Genomic DNA, 13,684 nt, shown 5'->3' with positions numbered 1-13,684 from the left:
TGACTAGATTAAACTGATGACTGAAAAAAATTGCTTTGAACTGATAGCTATGCACACGCTTTATCAGGTCTCTGTCCATGTTTTTTCATTAATGGAAAATAGACTCTTTCTTATTTAGCACTTTATGCAACATGCCTCATGAGAGCAACCTGGAGTTAATATCTTGCCCAAGGGTATTTGGCATGCAGTCTGGAGCAGCCAGGAATTGAACCACCAACCTTCAATTTGGTGTGAGCAGTGATCACCTGCTCTACCTCTACTTGAGCTACATAAAAGATGAAAAAAATATCTGAGAAGAAAGATGACTATGATCAGTTACAGTGGGGGATGTACAGCATACATCATTAAGAATGATTTTTTTTCACATGTAAACTAAATGAAGTGTTTTCTTGTGTTTTACCTTTACGGTAATCTAAAAGTAAAATATAAACTTGAAGTAGAAAAAAATGACATAAGGCAATAATACACAATTGCTCCTCTTGCTATTGTGTATTGAGGTAAAGCGAAAGACCTGTAACAGTTATATAAGAACTAGTGTTGAAAAAGAGATAAACATGATTCACATAATGCAGCTGCTTAAGGTTTAAACTATCTATTGCAGAAAAAAATGTGATGATTAGAAGGTTGAGTGATGAGCTGTGACACTTTGATGTGCATGTACATTATTTGCTAGTGTTGACACATAACACCATTACTGGATTCACTCAGGGGCGTTTGTGCAAACCAGAATGCAGAGGAACCTGTCCCTCACACCAATTATTTTGAGGAAAACTCTAACACACTTTTTTTTGTTTCAAGCTCCAATTAATTCCAATGTTGTTGCAAGTTCTAGCAAACGTGGCTTGTTGCTTTTCTGGACAGTACACACTCTACTAACAGAAAGCATTTTCACTCCAACCATCAGCTCGTAATGTTACTCACTAACTTAAATAAGTTATTTACATAACTATATAGACTGTTCGCTGTGGCCATTAAAAAAGTGGTCATACGGATCCTGTTTGGTTAACGATCCTTAAAATATTTCTTACTGGCTGTCAGATGCCTTTTATTCAAGACTGGTGTTGCTCTTACAGATGATTAATTGATGGAGTGCTGATGAGATGGCCATGCATCTCGTCTTTGTAGAGGACTTCTGGAGCTCTGCTAGAGAGAGCTTTGTGTTCCTGGTCACCCCAGTGGCAAAGGCTTCTCTCAATCACTAATTCCTTTTGAACAGCAAACTACAGTGCTGTGCAAAACTCTTGATTTTTCAATCATTTTCAGTCCAATACTTGTACCTGAGCATTTTCACACCATTGTTTCCTGTTTGTATGTTTGTTAAGTCCCTTAACATTGACCGTTGAATCATTCAAGCATAAAAAAAACTAACCAGTGTTGTGTCTACACATAACAGAACACAAGAACAAAATCTAAATTATTGGAATCAAGGACAAAAGAAGACATGACAGGCCTAAAAAAAGAGTTCATGAATGTATGAGAAGGTCATGTTCTTAAGAAACGGGAAAAAAATCTTGCAAAGAACTGACACAGGAGCCAAGAAAAATACACCTGGACCATGAGTTGAGACATCTATTGTTCACTGAAGCCTCATCAGAAATGGTCTAAGTAGAGGGGCAGGTGTCAAGGAGCCTTTATTAAAAAAGGGAAACGGGAAAAAAAGACCGAGGTGTGCCAAATTACACAGGCACTGGACTGAAAATCAGCAGCAACAAGTCTTATAGAGTGGTTAATTGAAATTGAAGTTTTTGGTTCAAATTGCCGTCACATATGTATGGAGGAGGTCAGGAGAGAGATGCAACAGTGAGTGTTTACAGCCATATACAAAACACGGTAGAGGCTATGGAACACTCAAAGTGCCAACATCACCATTGTTGAAGCAGTGTGGGATCCTCCTGACAGAGAACACAACAAAAGGCAGCCAAGATCCAAAGAAGAGCTTTGAATGTCCTTTAAGAAGCCTGGAGAAATATTCCTGAAGACTACTTACAGACATTACAAGCTCTGAAGCTCAATAAAATTTCTCCCTTTTTTCTTTGTACACTATAATCCCATGTATGTTTGCAAGTTTCAATAAATTGCTGCACCTAGTTTATATTTTCCTAGCAAAGTATTTTTTAAAATGAGGGGTGGCTCAAACCTTTGCACAATACTTTAAGAGTTCTGCAGGTCAGAATCACTGAGGCCAGTGTGTTTTCTGAAAAAAGCATTAGAAATGATTTAATGCCTTTGCTGTAATCATTTTAACTGCAGGGGTCTATAAAGAGTATCTGCACCTTCTGGCTTGGTTATTGAAAAAAGGTCTGCATCCTATTTCTCTTTTACTCGCTGACATAGTTTCACTTTATCATTTTGGGTCATTAAATGTGGACTGATGTGAAAATGCAGATTTTTTTATATTAAATCTATAAAAAAAAATCACAAAAAAACCAAAACGAAGCAGTCTGAATGTTACACAAAGGGTATTTTATACAGCCACCATTAAAACATTAACTCCCATCACAGTATGGTTAAACAAACATGAAAAAAAGAATTTAAAGTTATGTATATTTAATAAGAAACTTTCAAAAGAAACAGAGTCTTCATGCTCATGGTACGAATTCACCACCGAAAAGGTTCACGGCCTCTGTAGCAGTGAAACCGTAATGCATATGCCTGCCAGCAGAGTGTGGAAAGATAAAGTTTTTTTTGTAATTAACACCACATGATACTTCATCTCCATTCTCTTTTCCTCCCCTGCGACGGGAAACTGATAGTATTCAATAAGTGAAAGTAATATGACCTAAGTGAAGAGAGTGAACTGACCTATAAAGGCGACTTGGCAGGGGGGCAAGAGAGAAGAAGAAAATGCTGCCTTTCTGATGCCTTGGAACAGAGGAGTGGAAAATGAAGAGTGAGTTACATAACGCATGGACTGAGGTGACTTTCATGAGGAACAAACATGTTCAAGCACACAGGGAAGCCGTTCACTCTGACATAAATCTGAGTTTTAACTGCAGCTGCTTTTATTTAGTCTGAATAAGTAGTGAGAGTATTAAAGTAGGACGATCACAGACACCTTTAGTGAGACTGAGCAGTGTGAAGCATTGGTTTTATGGTCACGTCACTGCACTTATTTGCAAAGCTTCCTGAACGTGGTAAAAAAAGAAAAGAAAAAAACTAAATACATGCCTTTGAGCGTAGGCCATTAGCAACCACACACACACACACATGCAGTGTGGAGATTGCACCAACTGACTGTAACTTTCCATTTAGTCTGGCTTTCTATTTTTTTTCCAGAGGGTCAGCTCCAGCCGAGCTGCTTTTTGGTGAAAATATTCCTGCTTTACTCGTTTTAATTTGTGTACCAGATCTGCACATAACACTAATGTAAGGACAACGAGTCCAGCTACTTTTTCTGCACATAAACATTAATGTCCTCCTTATTTTACAGCACTGTGTAGCAGAGACAGATCCGGTACAGCTCTAATGGGTGGAGTCAGGCACATGTCAGGAGCATGAATCACTGCTGGTTTGTGTTTGTGTGGTTGCCTACATGCCATCGTGTATGTTTGTGTGCATGTGTGAGTCATACAGTGTGTGGGTGTACCCTTTAAGAGGAGGCTTTCCCTCTCAGTTTGACAACAGTCTCTCCTAGGACCAAGCTGGTGACACAGACGCGATCTCTCTTCACCTAGGGCTCTAAGGTGAGTAGTGATGGGAAGCGGGGTGTGAGGGGAGCGAGTTTTGAGGAAGGAAATAAAAGGAAATGGTTGCATTCGGTCTAGATACAGAGCGTTATTCTTGAATGATACAATGAAAAAGACAGATTGAAGAAGCACCGTTAAGGTTGATCTAATATGGGAAAAGTATTCGCTACAACTTTAATAAGTAGCTCTGAGGATTTTTTTTAACGGTGACACAGTTGACGTTTCTTCCATTTGTGTGTGCAAACATTAAACTTATACTGCATGCAGTTTTTAATGCCATTCTGTTTTTACGTGTAGGTTCAACCATGGCACGGCTCGACCAGGTCATTCCAAACATTGTGGATATATTTATGCAGTATGCTGATGATGGTGAAGGCAAAAAATGCCAGCTAAACAAAGAAGAGCTCCAGAAAATGTTGGAGGAACAAATTCAAAGCCCCGATCTGAAGGTAAACAACTGAACTTCATTTGTATGAGACATCTATTAATAGAGGAATACAAAGCTTTTCTGTTCATGAGCTTCATTGTGTTAACTGTATGAATGTATTCTACAGGATCAAATTAATGCAGGTGATATTGAGGAAGCCATGCAGTTGCTGGACAAAAACCATGATGGCGAGGTCAACTTCCGTGAATTTTGCCGGTGTATTTGTGTCCTTGCCAAATGCTACTACCAGAAAAAGAGAGGCAGGGGTGGGAAGAGAGGCAAGGGGAAAGATGACAAAGACGAGTGCGATCAAGAAGACTGAGGCAGCTACAAATATTAATGTTCATTTTGTAGCGTTATGTTTAAAAACGTCTGGTGCATGTGATGGATACAGTACATGTATATCTGCAGGCTACTGGGTTTTGACCATTGAGCTTTCTCTGTGTTTAAGTGTGCATAATTTCCAGATTTGTCATCATCATATGTATAAACTTGATTTCAAAAACATTCCATCGCATACTGAAAATAAATAAAACCTATTAAGTCTAAACTGGCCTTATTCATCTATGCATGCAATTACCTCATGTGTTGTGTCTGGGTGTTCAGTGTCATTGCAGGAAAGCATTGGCTCATCACACTTTAAACAGATATCCCTCACTTTGTTCTTCAGTCACATGTCACTGTCAGTCCTCCTACAGAGGATGTCTTATTAATTCAGAGTTAAAGCTTCATCTAATATATAATTTCTATGCTATAAATGAGGGAAATGAAAATGTTTGTCTGTATTCTTCTTTTTTTATGTATTTGTTTCAAAACAGCTGTATTAAACCATGAATGTGTCATGACATCAGACATCGCGAAGAATGATCAGAATTTAAATCCCAAATTTTTACCTTCATCTTGATGAACAAAATTTCTTAGTACTAGTATTTACTATAAACAGAGAAAGTGAAATTGGGGGGGCTATTTTTATGCTATTTCTCAATAGATTAATCCGTAAAGTATTTGACAGAGCTGCATCTCTTTTACCCTGTCATACATTAAGTTAAGTTACAAGTCTGAAAAGCTCTCGTGAGAAAGCTGCACAGTGAAAACAGGTTAAGCAGGACTCCTGTGTTCAAAAGCCTCACCCAATATACAGTGGGGCAAAGAAGTATTTAGTCAGCCACCGATTGTGCAAGTTCCCCCAACTAAAATGATGACAGAGGTCAGTAATTTGCACCAGAGGTACACTTCAACTGTGAGAGACAGAATGTGAAAAAAAAATCCATGAATCCACATGGTAGGATTTGTAAAGAATTTATTGGTAAATCAGGGTGGAAAATAAGTATTTGGTCAATAACAAAAATACAACTCAATACTTTGTAACATAACCTTTGTTGGCAATAACAGAGGTCAAACGTTTACTATAGGTCTTTACCAGGTTTGCACACACAGTAGCTGGTATTTTGGCCCATTCCTCCATGCAGATCTTCTCGAGAGCAGTGATGTTTTGGGGCTGTCGCCGAGCAACACGGACTTTCAACTCCCGCCACAGATTTTCTATGGGGTTGAGGTCTGGAGACTGGCTAGGCCACTCCAGGACTTTCAAATGCTTCTTACGGAGCCACTCCTTTGTTGCCCGGGCGGTGTGTTTTGGATCATTGTCATGTTGGAAGACCCAGCCTCGTTTCATCTTCAAAGTTCTCACTGATGGAAGGAGGTTTTGGCTCAAAATCTCACGATACATGGCCCCATTCATTCTGTCCTTAACACGGATCAGTCGTCCTGTCCCCTTGGCAGAAAAACAGCCCCATAGCATGATGTTTCCACCCCCATGCTTCACAGTAGGTATGGTGTTCTTGGGATGCAACTCAGTATTCTTCTTCCTCCAAACACGACGAGTTGAGTTTATACCAAAAGGTTCTACTTTGGTTTCATCTGACCACATGACATTCTCCCAATCCTCTGCTGTATCATCCATGTGCTCTCTGGCAAACTTCAGACGGGCCTGGACATGCACTGGCTTCAGCAGCGGAACACGTCTGGCACTGCGGGATTTGATTCCCTGCCGTTGTAGTGTGTTACTGATGGTGACCTTTGTTACTTTGGTCCCAGCTCTCTGCAGGTCATTCACCAGGTCCCCCCGTGTGGTTCTGGGATCTTTGCTCACCGTTCCCATGATCATTTTGACCCCATGGGATGAGATCTTGCGTGGAGCCCCAGATCGAGGGAGATTATCAGTGGTCTTGTATGTCTTCCATTTTCTGATGATTGCTCCCACAGTTGATTTTTTCACACCAAGCTGCTTGCCTATTGTAGATTCACTCTTCCCAGTCTGGTGCAGGTCTACAATACTTTTCCTGGTGTCCTTCGAAAGCTCTTTGGTCTTGGCCATGGCGGCGTTTGGAGTCTGACTGTTTGAGGCTGTGGACAGGTGTCTTTTATACAGATGATGAGTTCAAACAGGTGCCATTCATACGGTAACGAGTGGGGGACAGAAAAGCGTCTTACAGAAGATGTTACAGGTCTGTGAGAGCCAGAGATTTTCCTTGTTTGAGGTGACCAAATACTTATTTTCCACCCTAATTTACGAATAAATTCTTTACAAATCCTACCATGTGAATTCATGGATTTTTTTTTCACATTCTGTCTCTCACAGTTGAAGTGTACCTCTGGTGCAAATTACTGACCTCTGTCATCATTTTAAGTGGGGGAACTTGCACAATCGGTGGCTGACTAAATACTTTTTTGCCCCACTGTAACTGACAACAGGAGTGGGATATCAAACGTCCACGGTAAGCAGAAATATTTTAGTCACTGAAATAAAGTTTATTTAATCTATCCATTCCCCCTGTTTGCTGCCAGGTGGAGCAAGTGTACTGCATATGTTTGATAGATACAAGCATCCACCACCACTTTTAGTCATGCAAGCAACATCAAAGTTAAAACATGCATTAATTTCTGGATCAATTTAAGCCTCCAGATATCGAATACTTAACATACCCATGGATTATCCAGTTTACTGTATAAGTGATCCCAGACACCTGACTGTAACTGCTGCATAACTATAAGTTGTGTAAGGAAAAACATCCCTAATTCAAAACATTTCTGAAATAAAATCAGGGTGAGATACAAAGACATAAGCTCTGAGAGTCTGCAATAATTTGTTGAATTTATGTTTCAGAGCAGTGGGGTTGTTTTTTTTTAAACTATTTGCTACGAGGTTGAATAAAACTAAACACAGGTTTCTGAGCAGGGAAAGTTGCGTCCTTAGTGTTTATGTGGACTTTGAGATGTTGGCTCAGATAATCAATAAGTACTCTATTTGCATATACTTGTTTGAAATATAAACTTTGCCTCAAATTATAATTGCCCGCATGCGGTCTTACACATTAAAGCATGGATATCATACTTTTGGTCCAAAGGCATTAAAATGAAAGAGGCAAGCCAGAGAATATAAATGTCATGCTGATTTCGTGTGTGAATGTAATTAATTGGCACAAAACTTGTCTAGAGCAAACCTTAACATCCTGCTATCTATCTATCTATCTAAAGACCCCCCAAGTAGTTTTTAAGTGAAGATTTCATTTATAAAATTAATTACCTCCCCTAAACCCCTGGTAAAATAATGACTTAACTGTTATTAACCACATTTTTTTTTTTTTTTTGGAAAGATGAGCTCAATTTCACTTGCAACACCCAGGCCCGTTTACTGCCAGACCTGTTAAGAATGTCACGGTCCTGGGTCTTATGACCCAGTGTTTTGAGTTTCAGTTCTTTTGATGTTCATAGTGTATGTTTAAGCTTATCAGGTTTCCTAAGTTTATTTGTTATCATGCCTAAGTGTTTCTAGTTCTTATTATTTCCCCCTCGTGTTCCAACTATGTTAAATCTCCCTTGCCCTTCGTGTGTTTCATGTCTGTTGTCTTATGTTGTTATGTCTGCCTCTCATGTTCCTGTTTCATTTTGGAGAGATCTCGTGTTTTTATATTATGGATTATGTTTTGAGTCCTTTGTGGTACTGTTTCGTGTTTCCCTAGATCTCAGTTATGGTTATCTTAGGTTTTGCTCTTTGGCTTCGTCATATGGCTTCCCTGTGTTCCATGTTATGTCCACTGTGATGGTTTTGTACCATATTTCAGGTTCCTATATTCTGTCTCCCCAGTTGCTGTTAAGTTTGCATGTTTAGAATTCAGTCAGTGTGTTTCCTGTTTTACTTTGAAGGTCCATGTCTCATGTGAGTGTTTCTAGTTTTGCTTCCCTTGCCTCGTCCTGCTTTATTACCCTCAGCTGTTCCTCCATGTGTTCCCACTTCCCCTAATCACCTCCTGTGTATTTAAGTCCTCTGTTTTCAGTGTGTGATTGTCAGGTCGTCTGTTGTCCACGCCATGTTTCCCATGCCATGCTTCCAAGTTTCTTGCCTAGGTTTTTCTTATTGCTTGTTTAGATTCCCCAGTTTAGGTTTGTGTTAATTTTGCTTCAGTTTGCCTTGCCCTTTGTTTGTACCTCTTCTACTAGCCTTATTAAACGGCTCGCCTTTTGTTAACATTTCAAGTTCTGTTCCCTGTTCCTTGGCGTCTGCGTTTTGGGTCCTTTTTCAATTCATACAGTCTGCCCTCGCCAGACTGTGACAAAGAAATCACTTAAACATAATCTGCTTGATGAAGCGAAGTAGGCTAAAAGATCTCAAAAAGCAACAAAACATACCATAATCTAAAGAAACTAAAGCACAGATGGGAAACAAACACTGACATTGATCAGTCAGGAAAGGGTTATGAAGCCATTTCTGAGGCTCTGGGACTCCAGTGAATGATGGTGAGATCCATTATCTCCTTGAGAAAACTCGGAACAGTAGCAGACCCTTCGCAGGATCAGTCCATCTCATGAAATAACTCCAAGAGCAGATGAGCGACTTATCCAGAAGGTCACAAAAGAACCGAAGAACTGTAGCCTTCACTCACCTCATTTAAGATCAAAGTTTATGATTCTTTTTTTTTTAATGTATTTCAGTTGTTACAGACAGGACAGACTTGACTGGGGGATAGGAAAGAAAGAGCACTTAAAAAATTCACCTGGATCACCTGTTGAGAGAAGAAAAAAGAGAAAACAAGCAAAAAAGAGAGCAACATAATAAACACAACACCACTGCAATAATCTAGTTAAGTGTAAATAACAGTAAATACTAAATATTGAATGCTATTGTGCAGCACACAAGACCGACAGCACACAATGTGCTTTGAGGTAGCAGCCAAGAAAAGTGTAGTTTGTGTCTGAGAACACCCGTGTGCACACGTGTGTGGATGAGCACGCTTGTATTCAAAAGGTTTCTCCATGTAACGATCTGCTTGAGGGTGTGGGGAGCCATAGCCCCATCCCCCAGGGCATGAAGCAGGCATAGAGGAGATCCAGGCCCCAGACATCCAGAGGCCAGAGTGTGAGAGCTCAAGGAGGACCGTTGGAGGGGCAACTGCTCTCTACCAAAAACTCCTGAAGGTGAATGTCCAGCCATCAATTCAATGCCCTGAAACGCAAGCTCACTTGCATCATACAGCAGGGAAATGATCTGAAAACCACTAGGAGGTCCACCTCTGAATCGCTGAAAAAGATAAAAGGAAGGTTTTGAAGCTACCTAATTAGTCCAAGACCAAAATTAAATCTGAATGAAAAGCGTTGGTATGACCTTAAACTGGCCACTCACGCTTAAAAACCTTCAAATGCGCCTGAAATGAACATTTCCCCAAAGTAAAGTGGGCCAAAATGCCTCCACAGTGACGTAAACATTGTCAGTTATCACAAATCCTTAATTGCAGTCATCATCAGGTTTCACAAAGAGCCTGGTAGGGTGGGTTGGCTTTTTCCCATAATAAATTAAATCATCATTTAAAAATTGCATTTTGTATTTTCTCAGGACATCTTTGCCTAATATTACTATAATTTTTTGATTATATGCAATCACAGCAATATGTACATTAGATTCCCCCTCGATTCTGATATCGGTAATACAGGAAACAAAGGAAAATGTTTTTGACAATAGGTTATGCATGCATGCATAAAGTACTGCCGCTAATATCATCCAAAGTGCTGGTAGAAGCTCATATCCATCCAAGATATAAGGTGCACTTGTTCCACCTGGAAGAAGTAAAGAGTAATATCTGCAGGCAGTCAATACAGCTGGCTGCTGGCAGATTTTTAAATCAATCAGATATACACAGCACACTTGCTCCACCTGGAAGAGAGTAAGGAGAATGCAGTCAAATTATCATATCGGCAGGAATGCCTTCTACAGTATGTCACTCCTCTCTGTTTGAGTCCATTCACACTGCCACGGTTCACTGTAAAATAACTAAACTATGAACTCGCTCACATGCATTCTGGCCTTACACTTCATCTGCTGCCAATTTATATTGAATTTGTGTCTTTTACATCACTGTGGAGGCAACCTTTTTGGAAGTTAAGAGGTTAAGGATCCAGTTATAAGCTTACATATATCTCACTGTTATTTGCTGTTCTATGTAAAGGCATCCAAACACTAACATAATATTTAAAATATAACCACTGGATGCCTCCCTGATTAATGAGCTAAGAAATGACCCCCTGCGTTGCACGTGTTGAAAAGCCAGACCATGTTTCCAAAAGCGATTTTATGCATTACATAAGCTGTTGTACAAATCAGGTTCTTTCATGATTTGTTCTTTGTGTAGAGATAAAACAAGAGAGTAAATGTCACAGCATTTATTTTGATTTGTTAATTGTCACTTCAGACAACGAACATCAGTTATACTCAAACACGGCGTATACATAATGTTATGTTTAATCTCAAGAGTCGTACATTCCTTGTTAAATGAAGGAGAAATAAATAAAAAAGTAAAATGTTGAATAAACGTGTGATTAATCATTGTGCATTAGACCCAAATGTTCCAGTTAAAAGCATAAAATATTTGACAGACCTGGCTTAGCTGTTGTGAAGCACTCTCACTTTCTCATTGTACAGATTGCATATGTACAGCTGAAGTGTTTATCTCACAGAACCATAAATCATAAACTTTGTGAATTCAAACATGATATCAGAATATTGATCCAGCGTGTTAAAATCTGCCTTTCACTATCGTGTCCCAATTAAAGAAAGAAAAGGTTATATTGTTAGACATCAGATTTATATTTTTTTTGTGCCATTCACAGATTTTTGTGATGGCACTGCATTTTGTCTACTTGAGACTCACTGTAGAGCATTTCAGTCATTTCTAGATTGGTTAAAGTGTTTTTGTCTTCAGCAGACTGGGGTATATGCACTGAATCGACCTGCCTCAGCTACACTTGGATGATTTGTTCAAAATGTTAGATTGGTGTGATGGACACATTCTTCTGTGAAGCTGCATTTAAACATTTCTCTAACAGTCTGATTCAGCTCTGCTTCCTTCAGGACACACACTGGAAATCTTTGATACCTTGTGTGATACCTCTTTAAAAAAGAAACACATCTGTCTAGCAGAGGATGATCTGTTCTGTCACTACACTTTACACGCTGTCATACTGAGTCCCTTTAATGTCTTCTGACATGTACTGTGCTTGTCGTTTTACTAAATTTAGTCAGCTATTTCTATTCTGGTACAGTTTGCTTTATAGAGCTATTTTAATACATGAAGCCACTTATTGTATTCAGCTGTTTCACTTTATGTACTATTCATTTATTTTATTCATTTATTTTCACTTTTATTGTAGTATCTAGTTAGTGAGCTCTTCATTGCAGCACATTCAGTTTTTTACAGGTGAAATACACTAATATATCGTAAGACCTGTTTAAACAGTTGGAGGTTGACAGAATTACAACAAATTGTGAATAAATAAACATCTTAGCGAGTAGTGGCCTGGCTGTGATAGAGGAGGATGTGCTGTGGAGTAAGGAGGAGAAAGGAGAATAGAGGATGCAAAAGGGTGCAGGTGATGGATGATGCAGCATATAAACTGGTTCAAAGGAAGGTCAAAGAAACAAGAGCGACAGGACAGAAGCAGTGATTCCCCAAGATGACTTTTTTTATTAATTTATTATTATTAGTTTATTATTACTGTATTTAACCAGGAAAGATCTAATGAGATTTTTTTTAAACGTATTTACAAGGGTAACCTGGATAAAAACAGCACTAAAATACACCACTCGTAAAATGTTATGAATTATAAAACATCAGTGATCTCAAACATATATAAACAAAAGAAAAGTCCAACAACAAGTTCAGCAGTGTAGTCAAAAAGTCCATCAAAACATTTACATGCAAATCTTTGGATATGTAAAATGTGAAGTATTTGTTTAAACTCACTCAGAGAAACAATTCCTTCAAATGGAGCTCATTCTGGTGCTGATTTCATACATAAGGGGAGAAGTACTTGAAGCCTTTTTTCCCCAACTCAGCGTGAATCCTTGGCATCGTCACTAAGAACAGATTTTGTGAATGAATGTAGTAAGATCCCAAACTTTTCTAGATAATATAAGGTGTAAGTAATATACTATTGCATACAGTGGCTTGCAAAAGTATTCGGCCCCTTGAACTTTTACACATTTTGTCACATTACAGCCTCAAACATGAATCAATTTTATTGGAATTCCATGTGAAAGACCAATACAAAGTGGTGTACATGTGAGAAGTGGAACGAAAATCATACATGATTCCAAACATTTTTTACAAATAAATAACTGAAAAGTGGGGTGTGCGTAATTATTCAGCCCCCTCAGTCAATACTTTGTAGAACCACCTTTTGCTGCAATTACAGCTGCCAGTCTTTTGGGGTATGTCTCTACCAGCTTTGCACATAAAGACTGAAATCCTTGCTTATTCTTCTTTGCAAAACAGCTCCAGCTCAGTCAGATTAGATGGGCAGCAGTTTTCAGATCTTGCCACAGATCTGAAAAAGTTGCAGACTATGTTTATATGAAACGTGTGTATACTTACTGCATTTGATGTATTTTAACCATATGTAATACGTTACAGAATGCATCACGTGTAATTGATTGTTGTTGATTTTTCCACCCCTTTTTTCCATCCTAATCTCATGAAACCTAAATAAATTTCTTTAGATCCGTCCCTGTGTAGTGTTTGAAAGGTGCTATATAAATAGACTTGCCTTTTGTAAATATGCCAAAAAAATGTAGACGTTTACAAAAAGGGCTCTTTTTGTTCTACAAAAAGGAAAAAAAAAAACACTGTAACTACAAGGATTGATAGTTTAGACCATGATTTAAGCAGTGACATGTGTTCTCAACATCTCAATCAGGGATTTATCAGTGAAATATTAAACAAAAGCGAACTTAGGAGTGATGAGTTTTCTTGTGGGGTCCGTGTTAAGTCTGGGAATCACATTTTAGGAGACTCAAAGTTACGGTCTGATCTCTTTCTTCACTGATTTAGTTTAGAAATTGCAGACTTCTGTTTGCTCTCGACACAATTATGTGCACTACTCAAGTAACTTAACGGTCAGTCTAAAAAAAAACCGTCTCTGATGGTCGACATGGAACGCCTCCCGCGCATCCTGCTACGGTCTCGCGAATCATCGTAAGATTTCGGCTTTTTCCGGCTTACCTCATTCAGTTAGCTAGCCA

General features: G+C 38.9%; 1 protein-coding gene across 1 annotated transcript; it reads left to right on the top strand.

Moving 5' to 3' along the window:
* The first annotated feature begins 3,621 nt into the window (after nucleotides 1-3,621).
* On the top strand, nucleotides 3,622-4,623 carry s100w (S100 calcium binding protein W). Its single transcript, XM_085365620.1, has 3 exons — nucleotides 3,622-3,683; nucleotides 3,984-4,135; nucleotides 4,241-4,623. The coding sequence occupies exons 2-3, from the start codon at nucleotides 3,992-3,994 to the stop codon at nucleotides 4,433-4,435; spliced, it is 339 nt and encodes a 112-aa protein (XP_085221746.1). The 5' UTR covers nucleotides 3,622-3,683; nucleotides 3,984-3,991; the 3' UTR covers nucleotides 4,436-4,623.
* The last annotated feature ends 9,061 nt before the right edge of the window (nucleotides 4,624-13,684 follow it).

Source organism: Diplotaxodon limnothrissa, linkage group LG11 (assembly GCF_057381915.1).
Source record: "Diplotaxodon limnothrissa isolate DT_005_m linkage group LG11, D_limnothrissa_male_GT1.1, whole genome shotgun sequence".
NCBI classification, from domain to species: Eukaryota; Metazoa; Chordata; class Actinopteri; order Cichliformes; family Cichlidae; genus Diplotaxodon; species Diplotaxodon limnothrissa.
The sequence above is the reverse complement of the archived record's forward strand: the minus strand, read 5'-3'. Positions and strand labels throughout refer to the sequence as shown.